This window comes from Prionailurus viverrinus, chromosome A1 (assembly GCF_022837055.1).
Source record: "Prionailurus viverrinus isolate Anna chromosome A1, UM_Priviv_1.0, whole genome shotgun sequence".
Taxonomy (NCBI): Eukaryota; Metazoa; Chordata; class Mammalia; order Carnivora; family Felidae; genus Prionailurus; species Prionailurus viverrinus.
In genome coordinates this window covers 196770745-196793034 of record NC_062561.1, presented here as the reverse complement: position 1 = coordinate 196793034, position 22290 = coordinate 196770745, and the positions used below count along the sequence as shown (strand labels likewise).

General features: G+C 45.5%; 1 protein-coding gene across 2 annotated transcripts in view; it reads right to left on the bottom strand.

Annotated features, from left to right (window-relative positions):
* Positions 1–22290, bottom strand: part of SLC36A2 (solute carrier family 36 member 2) — a 57612-nt gene that overhangs the window by 6492 nt on the left and 28830 nt on the right. For both annotated transcript variants that reach the window (XM_047875554.1, XM_047875544.1), the window contains exons 3-10: positions 21009–21099; positions 20349–20437; positions 19708–19803; positions 14636–14720; positions 11617–11835; positions 10252–10350; positions 4957–5123; positions 2819–2988 (exon numbers count right to left, since the gene is read on the bottom strand). In XM_047875554.1, the coding sequence (XP_047731510.1) occupies positions 2819–2988; positions 4957–5123; positions 10252–10350; positions 11617–11835; positions 14636–14720; positions 19708–19803; positions 20349–20437; positions 21009–21099 (1016 nt within the window). The remainder of the gene's footprint in view (positions 1–2818; positions 2989–4956; positions 5124–10251; positions 10351–11616; positions 11836–14635; positions 14721–19707; positions 19804–20348; positions 20438–21008; positions 21100–22290) is intronic.

Genomic DNA, 22290 nt, shown 5'->3' with positions numbered 1-22290 from the left:
CCGGGTGGGGGCGAGGGGAGGCAGAGGCTGGGGATGAACTGACAATGGATTAACCGGTCAAAAGACAGTCTATTTAGGGTTAGGGAACCTTCAGATGAGTTGGCTCCTCCCAGAACAGCCAAAGATAGGGGTCCACATGCCTGTCTCATAGGGTGAAAGGAGTGGGCAGAAAGAGCATCTATGTAAGAAGAAAAAGTGGAAGTTATAACTGGTTCCTATCATTTATTTAAGGAATTTGTCTGTAATGATGGTTGGTCTTTTTTTCTGGTTGAAAACCTTCCAGAGAGGGGATCTATAGAGGCTGTACTTCTTCTGGGATCCTCCTTAATTCAGCAATGGACGTTTAGACAAGGGTTTATTTTTCCCTTCCCTGTGGCTGCTGTTTGTTCAAATTCAGTTTAAAATAATTTTTATGCCACCGAGGCACACTTTGAATCCTCCATTATTCAACAATGATTAAGCTCTTACTCAATAAATAATATTAAATATCAGTGCTGGGAACTGTCCCATCTGTTTGGGATGGATCAATGTACAAAAAGACAGAAATTAAACACACACACACACACACACACACACACACACACACACCTTGGGAGGGGGGGATGGGCTAAGTGGGTAAGGGGCACTAAGGAATCTACTCCTGAAATCATTGTTGCACTAGATGCTAACTAACTTGGATGCAAACTTAAAAAATAAATTAAATTAAAAAAACTTTTTAGAGCTAACATTTTAATAATTAACACAACTATAAGCACCTCTTACTTGCAAACAATTAGAATGTGAAATTATTTATAGGGGAAAGGGGTCTTCAGCTGGAACAAGATTGCAGGGGCTCATTAAAAGAGTATCTTCTCCAGGTTTTGCATCCATGTCAGAAAACATCTAACAGACACTAGAAGCTAAGGATTTTGAACTTATCCATTTTTTAGTAGGATATCTTACAGGTGTGGGCTTCTGCATTCCTTGTTTGACCTGTTGGCAGATTTTCACCAAGAAAGCCCAAAAGCCTCTCCCGGGCCTGCTGTGGAGGAGTGTGGTGTATCAGAACCGCAACAGGTCTGGAAGGCAGGGTTCTGGCTTCCCCTTGTGTGGCCTTGGGGAAGTCCCTAACCTCCTTCTCAGCCTGTTGCCTCCTCTGCAGAATGCGGATAAATGCTATCTATCTTTGTAGGTAGCATGGTGCACACTGCAGACGGTGTTAAAGTTTTAAACTGGTTTATGTCCCTAGATAACAGAGTTAATTGATGTAAAGCCCTTAGAAAAGTTATCTTTATTGTTACTTCAATTTGTTTCCTCATTTGTGCTGATTGAGGCAATGCATTCAGAAGCTGGAGGCCTCAGGAACTCTTATCTTCGAGGACAAAGTCCTTGATCTCTAAGGTTCCAAATGGTAGTGTCCCTGCTTCCTGGGGTAAACTGGGGACAAATCACTTTAAAGAAAGAAAACCAGTGTCCATTGAATTGCATAGGTTGGTCTAGTACAGCAAGAAGCAAGAATCTCCCTGAGAAGGAGTCTTAGAATCACAATTAAAAGGAACCTTAGAGCGGTGCCTGGGTGGCTCAGTCGGTTAAGCGTCCCACTTCCGCTCAGGTCATGATCTCACGGTTCGTGGGTTCAAGCCCTACATTGGGCTCTGTGCTGACAGCTCAGAGCCTGGAGCCTGCTTCGGATTCTGTGTCTCCCTCCCTCTCTGCCCCTCCGCTGCTTGTGCGCGCGTGCGCTCTCTCTCAAAAATAAAATATTAAAGGAGACTTAGGGATAGCTGGGGAATACCACACTCCACACAGAAATCTCTGTCATCTCCTTCGCCCCTGCTAAAACACCTGCACAGTTGGGCTGCCCTGGATCATGGGGCCTGGAGCATGAGGAGGGCTGCCAGGGGGTGACCGTGGCCAGCTGAAGCCCAGGGGGCAAGTCCAGCTCACTGCTGCCAGTGGGAACGTGAGCCTAGGCTTGCCAAATCATTTTGTTTCCTCCCCCCCAATGTTAGAAGTCTGGATGTATATCAGATCTCAGACATTTTAAATGTTGGCTGAAATTTATACAACACTCAGGCTCAAACAACACACCTCTGCTGTCCGATTAGACTCACTGGCCACAAACCTCTGTCTTGGAGGGTGTTGGCTCTGGACTCAGATGATGTGGGTTCAAATCCAAGTTTTGGCACCTCCTGGCCAATTATTTACTGCTCCCTGCTTCAGTTTTCTCCTTTGTAAAGTGAAGTGTATCATAGTCCTACCTCATTAGGGTTCCTGCGGGGCTGAATAAAATACTATGAAATACGGCCTATGGGGCGCCTGGGTGGCTTAGTTGGTTGAGTGTCCAACTTCGGCTAAGGTCATGACCTCATGGTCTATGAGTTTGAGCCCTGCGTCGGGCTCTGTGCTGACAGCTCGGAGCCTGCAGCCTGCTTTGGATTCTGTGTCTCCCTCTCTCTCTGCCCCTCCCCCACTCATGTTCGCTCTCTCTCTCTCTCTCTCTCTCTCTCTCTCTCTCTGTCAAAAATAAATAAACATTAAAAAAAAAGAGCACAGTGGCTGGTACACAGTAGGTATTTAATATCAGTTCTTATGATGATGATTATTGTTCAATAAGCTGTCACTCCCTCAGGCTGGACACCTGCGAATCTGACTAATTAGGTACCTGTAAGAATTAGGTTGTCCCTGAGGCTTACATGAGTTACTACTTGTAAAGTATGGTCCTTGAAATACAATTAGTGCTCAAACAATGCTGGTTATCATGATTATCCTTTACCATCTGGCTGATTCCTGATAGCCCTCAGGGAAAGAGCACCATTTTGCTGTGCCTTGTACTCACATGTCAGGCAGACCATGGCGAGGCGGATGGACAGGTCCAGAGGCAGTGCCCAGCGCTTTGACACCTGCGAGGTGGCAAAGGGGATGATGATTTCTGCAGGGACGTAGAACTGCAGGGCATAAGTGCACAGGATACCCACGATGTACAAGAGCTTGACCGACTGGTACAGCCTGCGGGACAAAGCAGAGCAAGGCTCCCTGAGGCCACCGTGCTCTGAAGCCTGGGCCCTAGGAACATTAACCTCTGACCTTGGGATAGTCCCCGGGGCTGCAGTTTCCTTGTCAACATGATGGGCAGGGGGCTTCTTGGAGCTAAGAGGGAGTCACAGCAGAGCATGCAGTGAAAACTAAAGAATAAAGTATCACGAATTCTAATGGAAACAGGTCATCTCCAATAGAATCTTGAGCATGGTTACATGTAACACCTTCACAAGCCACTATCACTTGGTGGTCAAGTTTAGGTTTTAGGAACTACAGGCTCAGGCCAGGTACCCCGTGCAGGGAGACAGAAGTGTTAAGTGGTGAAGACCAAAAACCCTGGGTCTAAAATACTCTCGTCCCTTGTGATCTAATGTCAGTCCTTAGCAATGCTCTGGATTCCCCCAGAGCTCTTGGCACATAACAGGCCCTCAACAAATGCTTCTAGTGGGTTGAGAGAACTACAGAGTCCCGAACCCTTGCAGGAAGACGCGGTCTACAAACAGGGTTGTGTGCAGGCTGGGGGTGAAAGTAACCCTTGTAGGCCTTGGACTGAGGCAGAGACGGTGTGTTGGGTTTTACCAAAGCCTGTTTTGACCTATGGAGATAGGACTTTTTCCTTTAGTCCACTAATGTGGTAGCTACATCTCACATACTTAAGAAATGAGTGTGTGTGTGTGTGTGTGTGTGTGTGTGTGTGTGCTCGGAGCCATTCCTTAGACTAACTTCCACATTTCTGAGTTTCTTGTTCTCACTAGTCCTTCTGCCTGAAACACCACTTACTCCATTTCCACCTGTCCAGATCCCACTGATTTTTTTGAAATTTCCATCTTTTGAGCTGTACTGCATGCCAGATATTTTTAGACATGCCCAGCTTAATCCCCAGGGAAACTCTGCATTATTGATGAAGAAACTGAGGGTCAGAAAGGTTGAGGAAATCACCCATGACCACAAGCTAGAAGGTGGCGCAACAGAGACTTGGGCCCATGAGTGACAGAGTCTGCCTTGTTGGACAAAAAGATTCCCGTTCTGATGGATTTCTTTCCTCAAAGGTTCCCAAAGCCTCTTTGCTGCTCTGGAGGGCTCCTTTTTCTGTTCCATTTGTGTCTATACACTACCTATCCCTCCCCCATCCTCACTGGATCACGAGCTGGGGCAGGTAGCGAAGTTCAAGATCTTAGCCTACTCAGTCGGTGCCTCCCAGCTCCCTCGTGCCTAGACTGGCGTCTCCACCTAACTGGCATGCAGGAAATGCTTGATGCATGACATTATCAACTTGAGAAAGGGGCCCCATTTAGGTAAATGAAGCCTCCAAGTGACCCTTAAAAAGATAAGCCCCCTGTCATTAATGACCTGCCTGGGTGTGGGAGACAGTGCCACACAACGTGATATGGGTTCATGTTTCTATTTAAATCCTGGCTAAGTCTGGGTCAGCTAACTGTTGCATGAATTGGTTGCATTTGGACATAAAATGTTCACAGTGGTCGTCTCAAATTGGTCCTTGCTTCACTACTTTTTTCTCTTACTCTGACCGGGAGGATGTATACCATTGGCTGTGGCAAGGAAGGCTTGGTAGCATAGGCCTTAGGAAGTGTCGCTGGAAATGAGTGTTGCTGCCCAACGACTCCTTTCTCTGCCTCTTATTCTCCCCGAGGGCCCCTCCCTTCTCTCCTTGGGTGGCCAAGGACTGTCACTTCTCTCTCTTCCTAAATCCTGTCCTCCATACTAAAGCTATCAAGGCCTCACTCAACACGGGAGGCTGTTGTTCAAAGAGGAGCTCCCTGGACAGAGAAACCAGAGCCCAGGGTGCCAACGACAGTTCTGCTTCTCGCTGTGGAGGCCCTGTAGGCCTCAGTTGCCATCTGTGGAAGGCAGGAGGAAGTAACTCACACATTTCTACCCGGCCCCACGTCCCCCCCACCTGAGGGCCTGTGAAGTTACCAGCAGTTGGGTAGGTTAAGGGTTATGCTGGCCTTGATGTTGTTTCCAAACCGCAGGTAGCCCAGGGCCCCGATGCCAATGTACAGGGCAGTGATGATGGACATTCCCAAAGACAGGATGGCTGGGAAGCGGCGGGCATCCTTCATCTTGTTTTCCAGGGGAAGAACCTACAGAAGCATCATAGCATAAAAAGAGAGAAGAAGGAGAAAGAGGAACATGAACATAAAGAAGAAAGGCATGACACTTCTGAGTATATCCCAACATACCGGAAGCAAGGGCTGGAACTGATATTCATAGCAGCATTATTTCCAAAGCCAAAAGGCAGTAGCAACCCAAGGGTCCAGTGATGGATGAATGGATAAACAAAGACGGTATATACGTACGACTAATATCATTCAGCCTCAAAACAAAAGGAAATTCTGACACATGCTGTAATACGGATGAACCTTGAGGTCATTATTCCGAATGAAATAAGCCGGTCATAAAATGGCACATACTGCTTGACTCCGTTTACATGAGGTGCCTGAAGTAGTTAAATTCAGAGAGTCAGAAAGTAGCATGCTGGGTTCATGGAGGGGGGAGTGAGTGGTTATTGCTCAATGGGTACAGAGTTTCGGTTCTGCAAGAAGAAAAGAATTCTGGGGACCGATGGTGGTGATGGTTGCCCAATAATGTGAATGTAGTTAATGCCACTGAACTCTACACTTAAACATGGTGAAGATGGTAAGTGTTGTGTTAGGTGTATTTTACCACAATAAAAGACGAAGGAAGGAAGGAAGGCCGGCCGGCAGGCCTGGACTCACAAGATGAGCCCTGGAACATTCAGAGCTGGAAGGGCTCTTCAGGTTGTTCAGACCGAGGAGCTCAGTGCCCTGGGGCAGCCCCATCTGGTTAGCAGATGCATTTTGTTAGGCCAGCATAGCCTTTTAGACAATTGAAGGTGAATGCCTTTGGGCACAATATTCTTGCCCCATTCACCAGGCCCGCCTCTCCCCTCACAGTGACATATACCTGGCCTCTTTGCCCACATTGCCTGCTAAAGGCATTTGAGTTTGAGACTTCCAATTCTAGTGCATTTGCTGCTTTCTGTCCAGAAGGGGAGGCTGAGATTCGGCTTACACAGTGAGCCGGTGACAAGAGTTGGGACTGGGGGTTCTTGGTTCCCCAGCAGGACACTCCCCTGCACACCGCGTTCTCAGGATCCTTTTTCCCCACATGTATATCTGGCCCTAAGAGTGTCCGAGTTGAGACCGCCTACCTGGAGCCTGCTGGGCACCCCAAGGTCACGTCTATCTTTGGAACCAACCTTCTGGCCTTCCATCCCATGGAAGGCTTCTCTCGGCTGACAGTCCGCTTCCACCTTCTCCTTCTCCTTGATCAGGCCATGGGTAAAGCGCCCTCTACACACACCATTAGGCTGATCTGTGCTTCAGTTTCTGTATCTGAAAACTTATCTGTTGGAATTTTTTTTTTTTTTTTGAGATTTACGTGAGGACTGTAATGGCATACAGTAAGGGCTTAGTAAATGTTAACTGTTCTTGTTTTTAATACTGTGAAGACCACATCTCTATGAAGATGGAGCCTATATAATTCTTATTTTGCAGATGAAGACTGCGGCAGACTGGGGCTGTCCCCCAAAGTTCAAGTACTTGGCTTGTATCCAATCTTGCCTGTACCCCTCCAGCGCTGGATATATTTATTACTCGGTAGGACCTTAGCATCTACTCCCTTGTACTGTTGACTCCTTTTTTTGTCCTATAGGCATCCCAGCTCCATGCAAATGGAAAATGCTTGAGGGGAATGCCATGTCAGGGTCATGGTTGTATCTTTCCACTTTCTTCCAGATGAGGGGCAGGCTCCTAGCTGCTGCAGGTGCTCAGGAAAATGTCTGGGGGATTATATGGAAAGCTAACAATCCAACCTGAGTTCTCCCACCCTGCAATACATTTTTGTTTTTAATTTTTAAATGTTTTATTCTTTATTTTTGACAGAGAGAGACAGAGCATGAGCAGGAGAGGGGCAGAGGGAGAGGGAGACACAGAATCTGAAGCAGCTCCAGGCTCTGAGCTGTCAGCACACAAAGCCCGATGTGGGGCTTGAAACTCACAAATTGCGAGATCATGACCTGAGCCAAAGTCAGACACTCAACCGACGGAGCCTCCCAGGTGCTCCTGTAATACATTTTTGCTGCATAAATTCTCCAGGCTCACAATGACTTTTTTACTCAGTAGCTGGATTTCTCCTTCTCTCCTTTCTCCTCCCACAATCAACCAAGGAGATAAATGGCCATTCACATAAAGTGGGAAGTCCCTGGACTGGGAGTAAGGAGTGCTTGGTTTTAGCCACAGCTGCAGCTGTTCCCAGCTGGTGACCTGACTCAAGTCCCTTTCCTGTCAGGGCTTAGGCTCCTCTTCTGTAAAGTTGGAGACTGGGCTAGAAGATTTCTAGTGGTAATCTGAACTCTGATACTGATCATCATTAGTATCCAGTAGGTGTTTGATACTTACTGAACAATTACTTTCATCATTAGCTGGGGAATTAGAGTTCAGAGAGTAACCCATGGCTGAAGTAAGATTCCAGCATAGTCTGCCTCCAAAGTCATTTACTCAACCACGGCACTCTGCTTTTTGCCATGAGTATCCAACATTCTAAATATAAAGTGCTTCAATTTCCATTAAGATGGTGTAAGCACGTTCCACCATAGCTCTCTTCCTGATTAAACCTAAAAGCCCTGGGCAAGATACACAAAACAACTACCCAAGGACTCTGAAAAGTATGAAGAGGGTCCCTACTTTTTTGTTTCCTTTTTTACTCTCAACGCCACACTCCCAGGGCAAGTCCCCATCACAAAGCAGCATCTTGGTGGACCAGTGACTGTGGTGGTCACACAGGCACCTAAAAATCTGACACAAGCTTTTCTCTTTGAGCAAAGGAACTAGGGGAGGGGGATTTGGGGGTCTATAGAATGTAGGGGTAAATCAGCACTGGTATATAATTTGCAGGGTCTAATGGAAAATGATAATGCAGGGCACCTTGTTCAAAAATCAAGAATTTCAAGATGATGAAGGCAGAGCATTAAACCATGTACGGGATCCTTCCAAAGGCAGGTCTCTATGTGATTGCACAGGTTGCATGTCCATGAAGAAGGCCCTGGAAGGAATCCCTATTCATTCATTCATTCGTTCGTTTTTATTTTAGTTTTTCCCTCTCTTTTCTCTCAGTGCTTAACCCCAGTCAGAGTCAGTCACAGGAAGTGTGCATAGCACTATAGGAAGGCTAAAACCCTAGCTTTCTAGCCAGAGAACCAGAAAAAAAAAAAAGCCACTGGAAGCTGATGAGTGTGCAGGAAAACATGGATAGGAGGATGCTGGAGAAACTGACCTCCTGCATCTGTGGGTGAAGTCCTAGGCTCAGCCCTAAGTTGTGCATGTATGGAAATTGGATGTGAAAGATCAAAACATTATTTAAAGAAATGAAAGAAGACCCAAATAAATGGAAAGACATCCCATGTTCATGGAGGACAATACTGTAAAGATGCAAAGGCAATTCAATGGAGAATGAACAGTCTTTTCAACAGATGATGCTGGAACGAACAGTTGGTCATCCTATTAAACAAAAATGAACTCCAATGTATAAGCATCTTTATCAAAAATTAACTCAGAATGGATCACAGATCTAAATGTATGATAAAATTATAAAATATTTAAAAGAAAATATAGGGGAAAATCTTTGTGGACTTATGTTAGACAAAGTGGTTTTAGATAAAACATTAAAAGCAGGATCCATAAAACTAAAATTTTGATCTATTGGACGTCATCAAATTTTAAATCTTTTGCTCTATGAAAGGCACTGCTAAGAGAATGAAAAGACAAGCTACAGACTACAGAAAATATTTGCAAATTATATATCCAGTAAAGGACTTGCATTTGGAATATGTATAGAATTCTTACAATTCAACAACTGTTAGGTCATTTCCAGTTTATGACTATTATGAACAATGTTGCCATTGTCATAAATTGGAAACAACCTAGCTGCTCTTCAACAGGTAAACCGATAAACAAATCGTGGTATTGCCCACACAGTGGATGTTCAGCCATCGAAAGCAAGGAGCTATTGATGGATGCAACAACACAGATGATCTTTTTTTTTTTTTAATTTTTTTTTTCAACGTTTATTTATTTTTGGGACAGAGAGAGACAGAGCATGAACGGGGGAGGGGCAGAGAGAGAGGGAGACACAGAATCGGAAACAGGCTCCAGGCTCTCAGCCATCAGCCCAGAGCCTGACGCGGGGCTCGAACTCATGGACCGCGAGATCGTGACCTGGCTGAAGTCGGACGCTTAACCGACTGCGCCACCCAGGCGCCCCCAGATGATCTTTTTAAAAAAAAACTTTGTATATACTTTATATACACTTTATATATATATATATATATATATATATATATATATATATATATATATAAAGTTTATTTGAGAGAGAGAGAGAGAGAAAGGGCACTCATGTGCATGTGTGCACAAGCAGGGGAGGGGCAGAGAGTGAGACAGGGAGAGAGAGAGGATCCCAAGCTCTGATGTGCGGCTCGAATTCACGAACAGTGAGATCATGACCTGAGCCGAAATCAAGAGTTGGGCGCTTACCCAGCTGAGCCACCCAGACGCCCCACAACACAGATAATCTTACATGCAGTCTCAAAAGGTTACATACAGCATGACCCCATGTGTATGACATTCTGGAAACAATAAAACAATAGAGACAGAGAATAGAAAGAGGGTGGTTGCCAGGGGTTGGTGGGGGGCGAGAGCTGACTACAATGGGAGCAGCACAAGGGTTTTTTTTGTGTGTGTGTGGTGAGGGAGTTGTTCTGTGTCCTGATTGTGGTGTATCTATGACTCTATGTATTTCCCAAACTTAGAGAAATGTACACCCCCCCCCAAGTGAATTGCACTGTATGTAAACTGAAAGTAAACAAAAATTACATGCACAGCACTTCCCTTCCTCAAGTGTGGAAGCACAAACTATATAATAATCCATCGTAAACGTGTAGTACTTTCCAGCTTAAAACTCCTTTTGTTTGCTTCATTACATCCTGTAAATTGTATACCTCCGTTTGCCTTGCTTTTAAAAGATTAGGAAACACATGTTGGCATGAAGATAAATGTTTAATAGATGTATTGGGACAAGAGGTTACTTTCTCCTATGTGCACACAGAAACCCAGAAACCCAGAGCTCCCAGCTCCTGTTCAGAAGGCCACCCACAGCACCGGGGAAAGGCTACCCCAATTCCAACCTTACCACGCCAATGCTTTCAAATGAAAAAATGGCTGTTCCAAAGAACAGAGGATAGGTCTTCCAACTTGCTACCAGTGGCAACCGGCTGGGGTCTGGAATTTCCTACGGGAGAGAGAAATGTAGTAGGACCTTTATTCTTAAAGCGTGTTTGGGCTCATTTAAGAGGGGAATATTCTGACAGTAAATCTAAATTAAAAAACAAAACCAAAACCAAAAACGAATGTCAAGAAATTCAGAAAACTTCAAAAGGAAGTAGGCACCAAAGCTGATTTTAACACCACACGATACCGAAGAGCCAGAGGAAAGAGACATTGAGGTATTCAAAGTACTGAAGGGTCAGGACCTCATGATGTGAGTATGGCTTACCAGAATCCTCCAGAAGAAAATCTTACACACCACAGGTTGGTACCAGCCTGAAATGCCCTTGGACACTTGGTATGTACCAGAGGTTAGGGGTGACACAAAGTGCTGTGTCTATAGTTTCAGTGATATTCTAGGGAGTCCAAAGTAGTTAGATAGATATGAAAGTCCCCTTTTATAGATCCTCAATGAGTTATAAATTGAAGGGAAAAAAAGTACTGAAATAAATATTTTATGTGCCCTGTGACCTGGAATGTGACACCAATTACAGAGCTATTTCTCTAACTGGGCCACCTCTGGAATGGTCTAAAAATGACTCGAAGGTAGCTATCTCACTAGGAAATTCACTTTTGTAGGATTTATTAATATATTGTCTTAAGGAATATAAGACCGATCTGTAGTCCTCCTACAATACTTAACTAATTTGTTATTTTTATTAAATTCCATGGACACGATAATTTTTTTTCTTGTGACTTCTGAAAGAGAATAACATCTGAAAGGTATGAGGTAGGCCAAGGGTTTAAATTTCTATGCAGCCTTGTCCAATAAATACAATTAGAAAGGATGGAAAAGTAGAAATTGAGGGAAAATCAGTATCCATAATTCAACCTCAAAGGCATCATAATTTGCATTGTGACAGATTTGCTTGTGGTCTTCTGAGATTAGTCTCTGTGATAATAGGATCCAGTAGGGGATCCTATTTTTCATTTGCCTTTTGCTGCTATCTAACCATTAGAGGAATGGTCTGTAGTTCACCAAACAAGATGTTTTCCTTACAGAGTATAATTTTTTTCAAAGCCCAGAATTTGACAAGTATTGGAGAAGCAATATAAAAGAGGAGATACCGAGAAGAAGGAGACTGCGCAGAGACACCTTTGCGGAAAAAATGGTACAATGGTACTAGGCTGGAGAGTCAGGTACATACCTACCCTCAGGGCTGGCTCTAGGCAGGTATCTAGAGAAAAGTCTCTGCCCACTGGAGGGGTCAGGTGTGTGGTGTGCACTAACCTGGGCAATATACTGGGTGATGATGATCAAGCTGACCAGCATGCTGATGTTGGCCAACATGGAGAAGACGGTCAAGACCCTGAGGTTCCGGATGAGGACCAGCAGCACCAGGAAGGGCAGGAAGGCAAGCATGTAGAGTCGAGAGTCCATGGTGGGCATCAGAATCACTGTCTCATTGTAATGGCAGTTGTTGGTGGTGCCATTAACTGCTTCCACTACCTGAGGAAGAAATGGGAAAAGCAAGGGGGAAGATTCAATGTATCTGTTGGCCACACGATGAGCTTAGTGCGTGGCCCATAATCAAATCCCTCACAAAGAGCTGGAATGTCTCACACGCCAGGGCCTCACAAGGAGTTAGGGTGGGTGTCTCTTTTGCTTCTAACCAAAAAACCCATCGCTTACTGTTTCTTAATTGGACCAATACTGGCATTCTGAGTGAGAGAATTATTCTTTGTCAGGACTGCATTCACTGCAGGACATTTAGCATCCCTGGACCCCACCCAATAAAAGCTATTTGCATCCCCCAATCATTGTGATGCACAAGAAACACCCCTCTGCACACAATACAAACATCCCCTGGTAAAGTCAGGGGGAATGGGGGAGAAGAGAGTTGGTACTACCCTCATTTAGAATCAGCCTGAATTAACTGATACAGTTGTGTTCTGCAAGCAATACAATTAGAACAATTAGAAACTAGAGTTAGGCAAGAAGAAAACGTAAAAGCAATGATAATCTCAGTACCCGTTGGTAGCCAGGGTAATGTCCTGGAATATATTCATCTATGCATTTTCTTGTCTTTTTTTTAAAAAAAATGTTTAAATGTTCTTATTTTTGGGAGAGAGAGAGAGAGAGAGAGAGAGAGCACGCACACATGGGGGAGGGGCAGAGAGAGAGGGAGACACAGAATCCGAAGCAGGCTCCAGGCTCTGAGCTGCCAGCACAGAGCTTGACGCAGGGCTCAAACCCATGAACCCTGAGATCATGACCTGAGCTGAAGTCGGACGCTTAACCTACTGAGCCACCTAGGTGCTCCCCATTTATGCATTTTCTATACCATGTCACAAATTACATGTATCATATGCATCCTTTCCATTTTACAAGACTGCAATCACAGCATATGCTCTTATTTTGAAGTCTCCTTTTCATTTAATATACCACAGCTACTTGAATGAACGATTAAGTCTATTTTTTTTCTGATTCCTCACTATAAAAAGGAAAATATTTGGCACATTAGCCAGCACTCATGGTCCTCTATACTGGGCACCATTCAATCTGGAAGGCTCTTCCTCTCCCAAAGCCGACACCTTCTACAACCAATTCTATTGCCTCTCCTGGGCAAGTCCTGCACATTCCTGCCTCCAGGTGTTCATGCCTCCCTTCTCCGCTGCCAGAACCTCTCCTCCAACCTTCCTTCAATACCCAGCCCAGATGGACCTCCACAAGGGAGACTTCCCTTGCTCTAATGATCTTTTCTGCCCCACATATTTTGCCCCTTAAGTTCACAATTAAGCAGCCCTGCCCTCAGAGTGTTGTCAGTGGTGTCCTGACCCAGCACCAAAATACACTGATGCTAACTTTTTATTTTTTAGAACACATTCTACTGAGCCCACAAACTCTTCAAGTGAATGCTTGCTATGTCTTTAGACAGAGATGATAACGTTCAGCAGACTGATTTCCAAGCGGCCATCTGATGACGTGTTTTCAGAGCCTTCAAACAATCAAACTCTTTGACCCCATAATTTTACCTTAAGGAATATATGCTAAGGAAATAAAGGGGTATACAAACATTGCCACAGATTATAGTAGAAAAACAAAGGGAAAAAAAGAAAATACCCAATGACAGAAGACTAAGGCACGGCTAATCTGTGTGATGAAATATGAAACTAGCAGAAGTTATATTTAAAAATATAAGTACATTACAAAATGCTCACCAGCTGATACTAACTTAAAACAATAACCTGAGTGGTTGAATTAACAATAATTTTGTTTCATTTTGAAAAGCAATATGGTATGGTGTTCAAGAACTGGAGCTCTGATGTCAAAAGGCCTGGATTTTTGACTGTGCTTCTGTGATCTTGTATACATTATAGTTCATAGCTTTAGTTTTCTCATCTGCGAAATGGGAATAGCCACAGTACCTACTCTGATAAGGCTATCGAGAGAACTGAATGAGGGGAAGCCCATACCATGCTCCTTGTTCCTGACATAGAACAGAGGCTAACTCTGAACGCTTACTATTTTTTCCTTGTAATTTCTTTACATTTCTAAATTTCTAAATCATTGACTAAGGATGGCCTTTGTTACTACCCATATTATTTTGCTTATATTGCTACAAGATAACTTCTGGGCTAGATCAAAACAACACCCTAGAGACAACAACTGTTAAACCGGAGGTTAAGAAGCTAAAGGTAGATAAAGATGGTCCAAAGAAAGAGGCACTTGAGTGGCTCAGTCGGTTAAGTGTCCAGCTTCAGCTCAGGTCATGATCTCACAGCTCATGAGTTCAAGTCCTATGTCGGGCTCTGTGTTGGCAGCTCAGAGCCTGGAACCTGCTTCAGATTCTGTCTCTGTCTCTCTCTGCCCCTCCCCTGCTCATGCTCTGTGTCTCTCAAAAATAAATAAACATTAAAAAAATTAAAAAAAAAAAAAGATCGTCCAAAGAAGATTAGATATCATCCAAAAAGAACCATATCCATTTTAGGAGAGTTAAGGGTGATTAAGCTCCAAGGCTGGACAACTGACAAAATCCAAGGTCCTTCCAGCTCAGTTTTAGAGACGGGCTTTGAGAACGGGTCCAAGGTACCAGACCAAGGGTACTATGAAAAAAGTAACCACTTGTAGAACAGACACGTGAGTTGGGGGAAGTCTGGGTTCTTTGATAACATCTAATTTAACTTCCTTTGTTGTACTGATGAGGACACTAGGAGCCCAAGAGAAGAAGCCACATTTGCTGAACAACTAAATGAGGACCCTCCTCTTCCATGTCCTTTTCCCTTCCACCTTCTCTAGAAGACTCTACCTGTTTTAAATTATCAGCCAGAAACACAACGTACACACAGCAGAAGCCCAGCTGGGTGACTATAAGGAAGAAGCTCACGATATGCCTGGAAGAGAAGGGAGAGAGAGAAAATGCGTTATAAAAGAAGAGTTGATTTGTCAATTCGATGTCTGTCCCTAGGGCTTGTTGTCCCTGTACCAGCACCCTCCGTTCTGCTACCTCAATCAACAATGGGGCAGTAAGAAGTGAGGTAACCACAGCTCTTTTTTTTTTTTTTTTAATTTTTTTAACGTTTATTTATTTTTGAGACAGAGAGAGACAGAGCATGAACGGGGGAGGGGCAGAGAGAGAGGGAGACACAGAATCGGAAACAGGCTCCAGGCTCTCAGCCATCAGCCCAGAGCCCGATGCGGGGCTCGAACCCACGGACCGCGAGATCGTGACCTGAGTTGAAGTCGGACGCTTAACCGACTGAGCCACCCAGGAGCCCCTGACAGCTCTTTTTAAAAAATGTTTCTCAACCATCCTCACACTCTCAGCTCAGCAAGTGGTGAGATTCTTCGTGGTTAGGAACCTCCCCCATCCCTGGCTCTGTGGCATTCCTCATAATCGATACTAAATTGATGTAGGGCAGTAGGCACCACATTTTTAAAAATTTTTTTTTTTTCAACGTTTATTTATTTTTGGGACAGAGAGAGACAGAGCATGAACGGGGGAGGGGCAGAGAGAGAGGGAGTCACAGAATCGGAAACAGGCTCCAGGCTCTGAGCCATCAACCCAGAGCCCGACGCGGGGCTCGAACTCACGGACCGCGAGATCGTGACCTGGCTGAAGTCGGACGCTTAACCGACTGCGCCACCCAGGCGCCCCTAGGCACCACATTTTTAATTAGCTATCATTAACATTAAAATTTTCTCCACCAGGTGCCAGACACCTCATTAGGCTCTGAGGAAACACAAATAACACATGGCGCCCTCCTCTAGGGGTTCATAGAGTCGTGGGTGAGATGGACAAAAAAGAATATGGCACCGAGGGCCACGGTGAAAAGGACACCTTCCCCAAATTATAGAGCAGACAGCCTTCCTAGAAAAACCAGTAACTCGGTGGGAATCCCTTGGGGAGGGGAAGAAAGAGAGATATTTTTAAAAAGAAGACGAAGAGGAGGAGATGGAGAGGAAGAAGTGAGGAAAGCATTTCAGCAGAGGAATTAGGCAGATTTCTCTGGCCTTGTGGAATCCATTGGAGGGGGCAAGACTCAGGATGGGAAGACTGGATAGGAGATTCTTACAAGAACAGAGGTGTCCAGCAGCCTGGACAAAGACAAAGGCATTAAAGCATTTTAAGGCGTACTAGGGATCTAGAACTTAAATAACCTGTTGACCACCTACATCTGGGGGAAAGGGAAAGGAAATGATGAAATGTGACTGATGGGCTTTGGCTCACACAACAAAACGAACTGGAAGGAAGGAACAGGTTTTAGGAGAAGGGCATGAATTGACACATTATTCAGTAACTGAATTATTGAGCCTGAGGTTCCTAGAAGAGACATTCAGGAGACCACTCATACAGACAACTTATATATAAGGAGACCCTTATATAGGGTCTGGAACTGCTGATTTGTCAGTAATGGATAAGGTCTTGAGAAGGCAGGTCAGTGCTGGGGAGTGTGTGGGGGGAGGAGAAGAGACGGCAGAGTTCCAAACTCTAGAGAACACCAATATTTAAAGGGGAGACAGAAACAAAGGAGCCTGCAATGAAAGCAAAGGACTGGCCAGAGAGGTAGGTGGGAAACTAGGAGTGGGGAGAGGGTTTAGTAGAAGCCAAGGGAAGAGAGAATGTTTGAAGAAGAGAATAGCCAATTGTACCCAGACTGTTGAGAGGCTCTCTAGGGCAAAGAAGGTGCAATAAAGAGGCCTTTTAGGACACTGGTGGAAAGAGCTTCAACAGAAGCGTAAGGACAGAAAATCTAGGTGACCCACGGAAGTGGTGTGAACCAGATGTACGGAAGCAAAGTCAGAGGGTGTGCTGTTCTTTCACGGAGCTAAGTGTGAGTCTGGGCTTGATGGGCCCATTCCTTCCATTCATCACTGTAGACCCATTGCCTAGAACACATCCTGACACACTGCAGGCATTCAGTACGTATCTGCTGAATAAGCAGCTGCTGAATGTAAGATAGGATGGTTGCTGGAGGATGGCGTGAGGTCCAGGAAACTTTATGAGTTTATTTCATTATTTTTAAGATGACGGTGCATGAGTGCATTTAAATGTTGAGAGGAAGAGACCACGGATCAAAATAGAAGTTCAAGTTATAGGAGAGGGGATGATTCGTGGAGCAAGAGCCCCAAGAAGAGCAGGAAAAGCTGCTTTAACTTCATTTTAATTTTAACTAGGCTCAGGGCACTTGGGTGGCTCGGTCGGTTGAGAGTCCGACTCAGCTCAGGTCATGATCTCATGGTTTGTGAGTTCGAGCCCTGTGTCAGGTTCTGTGCTGACAGCTCAGAGCCTGGAGCCTCCTTCAGATTCTGTGTTTCCCTCTCTCTCTGCCCCTCTCCTGCTCATGTTCTGTCTCTCAAAACTGAATAAACAGTAAAAAAAAATTAAAAAAAATTTTTTTAACTAGGCTCCACACCCAGTGTGGGGCTTGAACTCATGACCCTGAGGTTAAGAGTTGCATCTTCTACTGACTGAGCCAGCCAGGTAAATGCTGCTTAATATGTCCCATGATGAGTACAAGGATTTGAGGGGTAAGTGATAGGGGAAGCCTCCTCTTGGCTCACACTCTGGGAAAGTTCTGGTTATCGTCCCAAAGTCTTCCCTCGTCCGCTCAGAGGCTGAATTTATTGATTCAGTATGTGAACAGACTTTGGGCCGAAGGAGGCCCCAGACCCATGATGGTCTGTCGACTACATTACATGAGAGGGCACAGCGCAGGGACTGTAATGGTGTAGGGTATCCGAATTCAACAGCGACTTTGGCATACATGGTGCTCAGAAAAGAGTACGCAGACAGGGTGGGGACAGGCCTGAAAACAAAAACGGAAGAGTAGATTTAGCCCCAAGTACCACAGAATGGAAGGGGTTGACTTGTCAGTGTCACCCCTGAAAGCAAAAGACAGGAGTTGCCGGAGGAGGACTTCAGCACAGCCAAGGGTCCTTGACGTCTTGGTCTTTCTTCCCTTTTCTTCTCACGATAAATTCTCCCTGAGGGACCTCTTCTGACCCCTGCCACCATGGCTGATGACTTCGGTTCTGTATCTCTTGCATGAAGATATGTTCAAATCCAAATATATCACTACCCACCTGCCATCTCCACTTGAACTTCAAACTCAACTTGTCCAAAACGGAAGTCCTCAGAAATCTGAGTCAACCTTGCCTTTCCTTTTCCCACAGTCCACGGTCCAAAGCATAACCAAATTCACTTTTCCCTATCCCTATTGCCACCACCTTGGTCCCAGCTGTCACTGCTATCTGCCTTGATATTGTCAATAGCCTTCTCATGGGTCTCACTAAATCTATGGTTGCTCGCTTACAATGTATTCTCCTAACAGAAGATTTTTTTAAAAGATTTTTTAAAATGTTTTTTATTTATGGAGTACTTGGGTAGCTCAGTTGGTTAAGTGTCTGACTTCAGCTCAGGTCATGGTCTTACAGTTTGTGAGTTCGAGCCCCACATTGGGCTCTGTGCTGACAGCTCGGAGCCTGGAGCCTGCTTTGGATTCTGTGTCTCCCTGTCTCTCTGCCCCTCCCCTGCTTGTGCTCTCTCTCTGTCTCAAGAATAACTAAACATTAAAAAAATTTTTTTAAATGTTTTTTTATTTGAGAGAGAGATTGAGAGAGTGGGAGTGGGAGAGAGGCAGAAAGAGAGAGAGAGAGAGAGAGAGAGAGAGAGAGAGAGAGAGAGAGAATTCCAAGTAAGCTCTGCACTGGCAGCACAGAGCTCGACGTGGGGCTTGATTCCACAAACCATGAGATCATGACCTGAGTTGAAATCAAGAGTCAGACACTTAACGGACTGAGCTACCCAGGCGTCCCAAAGCCAGAGAGATCTTTAAACAATACAAATATGATCATTTGCCTGATTAACACACTCCGGTTGTTTTGAAGAAAAGAACAAAGCCTTTAGGAGGATCTAAAAGGTACAGGTTGCTTGGGCCCCTGGGTCATTCCTCAGTGTCATCTCCTTGATTCTCTGCCCTCAAGCTACCTAAGTATTTCTGTGCCTTGAAACTGTCATGCATACTTTCGTGCTTCAGACCTTCACACCCTGCTCTTCCTTCTTCCTGGAAGGCCGTCCAGGCTCCTGCCCACTTCCCCTAGGTAATTCCTCATACTCAAGAATTCTTCCCTTCTGGGCTCATCTCAACTGTTCCATCTTAGGCAGCCCACATGAGCTCATGCGCATCTCCTTACCTGCCTGGTAGCAACTAGTATTTTTTTTTAACTTTTTTTCTAAAGTTTATTTATTTATTTTGAGAGAGAGAGAGAGACAGAGAGAGACAGATACAGCATGAGTGGGAGAGGGACAGACAGAGAGGGAGAGAGAGAATCCCAAGCAGGCTCCACACTGTCAGCACAGAGCCCAATGTGGGGCTCAAACTCACGAACTGTGAGATCCTGACATGAGCCAAAATCAAGAGTCAGGTGCTTAACCAACTGAGCCACCCAAGGCACCCCAGAAACTAGTATTTCTTTCCTTCATCACACTTATCCCAGTGGTTATTAAGTGACTGTCTCCTAAACTGTGTAACGCTGGTCTTTGCCACTGGATTATGGGTTCTTTGAGAGCAAAGCCTCCTTGCCTTGCTCTCCACAGTATTTCCAGGGCCTAGTACATAGTACAATTGGACAAATGCAGTTTAATAAATAAGCAAACAATATTAAAGCTGCAAGACAAAGGAATGAGCACCCTGTCACTGGAGGTATACAAGGAGGGGGGCTGGATCGGGAAGATTGCCAATGAACCCTGTCCATGTGGAAAGGTCCAGTATTCTGTGCCACATGAGCCAGATTTCCAGGGAAGAAGGCATCCCTGACAGCCACACATGTCCTCCTCCTGTACCTTACTCCACTTCAGGCAAAGCAAGAACAAGGTACCTTCCCCAGTGGGCATGGCTCCGGAGCCAGGCGCTGGGGCTGGCTTCCAGTCCGTGCAGTACTGTGTCCCCATAGTCCATGAAGGGCTTGTTAAGCCTGTGGGAGAAAGTACACACACAGTTACCAAGAGGCACTTTAACCTAAGATCACGTACTGAAAAGTCAGGAGACACACAGCAAGGCAGGACCCCGCTAGAGTGGAAAGAACACTGGGGCAGAGACCCAAGTTCTAGTTCAGACTTAGACACCTGGAGGTACTTCTTGGGTGGCTTGTGTTCCTTCCCTGTCAAGTGGGGTGGTTACTACATGACAAGGGTAATAATGCATACCTCACGTGGGCACAGTAGTTTTCAAGTCCATGATCCCAGTGGATTCTCATCACAGTTCTCTGAGGCAGGGTTAGGCATGGATTGTTTATGCCTGATTTCCAGATGAGCCAAGCAGATAAGCCCAGTGGCCTGATCAATATCACCTATTGAGTCGTATGGCAGAGCCTCGCCTTAGATCCCTGTCCCACTGCTTTTCTCTTTTCCTTGGCCTTCTTGGACGAAATTCAGAACTCTGGCTTATTTAGGAGGTTTCTGGGATGTCCCTGAGACCCGAGTACCAAAGGAATCACCGGGAGGATGCTGTTCTCCTTACCTGTGGCAGAAGCGCCGGGCACACTTGACCAGGATGTGCATACAGTGGCAGGCGATGAAGCCCATTGCCAGCAAACTGAGCGGGCCCATCTGGAAGAAGGGGGAGTCAAGGGAATGGGAAGAGAGAAGAGGATGGATTTATGAAGAGCACTGCAAGGAGATACCTGGTAGCACAGACGCCATTCAGCACCCGAGGGCCTTTCCAGCAAACTGCTTTGCAAGTCCCTGCTTGCTAAAGCAGCAACAGCTGTTCTTTCGAATATAATCTCAAGTGGTACTCCGATAAAGTACCTAAAGCAATTCCAGTGGGTGCTGTGGTGGGAGTAGGGGGCTCCTTCTGAGACCCCCTACTGAGCGCTAGTGCTCCATAGGACACAACTGGAAAACTAGTCATAGTCCAACCCCTGCGTCCTACAAGGGAGAAAACGGAGTCCCAGAGAAGGGACAGAGTGGCCAAGGCCACTCAGAGTCTGTGGCAGAGCCAGAACTCAAACCCTGGCTAGATGTCTAGACTCTAAGTCTGGACCCAGCTGCCTCCCAGAAAGACTGCTCATTGCAAGCCACTGAAAACCCTTAGAGCCTCTCCTCCCACTTCCCTTCTACAATCCAGTCATACTGGCCACCCCCCCCCCCCCCCCCCCGCCGCAGCAGCCCCTCTTACCAGGATGCCTGCATTCTTCACAGCCAGGGGAAGTCCCAGGATCCCTGTGCCCATGTTGCCTTTTACCAGGTGAACCAAGGTCTGGAATGCTCTAAAGGAGAAGAGACATGAGGGTGTAGGTGTTTGAAGGTGAGGAGGTCCAACAGGCTCCTCTCACAGCATGCCAACACCAGAGTTCAGCTGGATAGGTGGGTTCCTGGCCATCTCTCGGTCCCCATGGCCTTGACTGGCACCTCTGGGTTTCCTGTGGGGTAACCAACCATCTCAGTTTGCCAAAACTCTTCTGGTTTTAGCAGCTAACACTCAGTGTATATGATTTTAATATTTAGTATATAATAGACACTATGCTAAGTACTTTACCCATATTACCTCATTTAACCCCTTGTCAAGACTAGGAAGTAGGTTATTGCTTTTATTTTGCTGATGAGGAAACTGAGCACAAAGATCTTTTTTTTTTTTTTTTTTTTAACGATATGTCCAAAGATAGACTAGGGAGTCAGGATTTGAACCCAGAACTGCCTCAGAGTCCTTGTTCTTTACCCCACTTTCACTGGACTGCCTCCTAGAAATAGGCCCAGACAGATGCATAAAGGGATAATGCTATTTCATAACCGAGGAAACAGAAGCCCAGAAAGGGAATGATCCAAGGTCAGAGAACTAGTAGCTGAAATAGGACTGAACTCAGAGAAAAGGGAAAAGGGCTGGCTGTAAAGAGAAATCATGGTGACTTCTGAATAAATAGGTCAGATGACTTGGGTCTCCAGATGGGGTCTATTGAGACAGGATCATTTGAGGACTGGGCTCCAGAGGAATTTCTTTTGCCCCTCAGGCCAGGACATCAAGCTAGGGAGTGGCTTGCCTCCTTCAACCCCCAACAAAAACAAAACCAAAAACTCAGACCCCTTCTTTAAGACAGACGGGAAGGTTGTGTGAAGGACACCATCAGGGCTAAGTTCTGGGGAGGTGAATTACAAAACAATCTATTGCTATACCTCTTTGTACGTGGACCAGGTTAAACCAAGGTGGGTGTTGGGTTCACATCCACAACTTTAGAAACGCTGGAAGTTCCCTACGGGAGCTTTCCAGCAAGGACACTGACTGTGAAGGACACTGACTGTGATGTGTTCTGGAAGGAGCCTGGTCTCCGAGGTTGGACGAACCCGGGATTAAATCCCAAGGCCACTACTTAACTAGCTGTGTCATTTTGGGCAACTCGTCTACTTTGCTAAGCCTCTGCAAATGTTGGAATGTTGGGAGGAATGATATTTTTAAAGGATTGCCT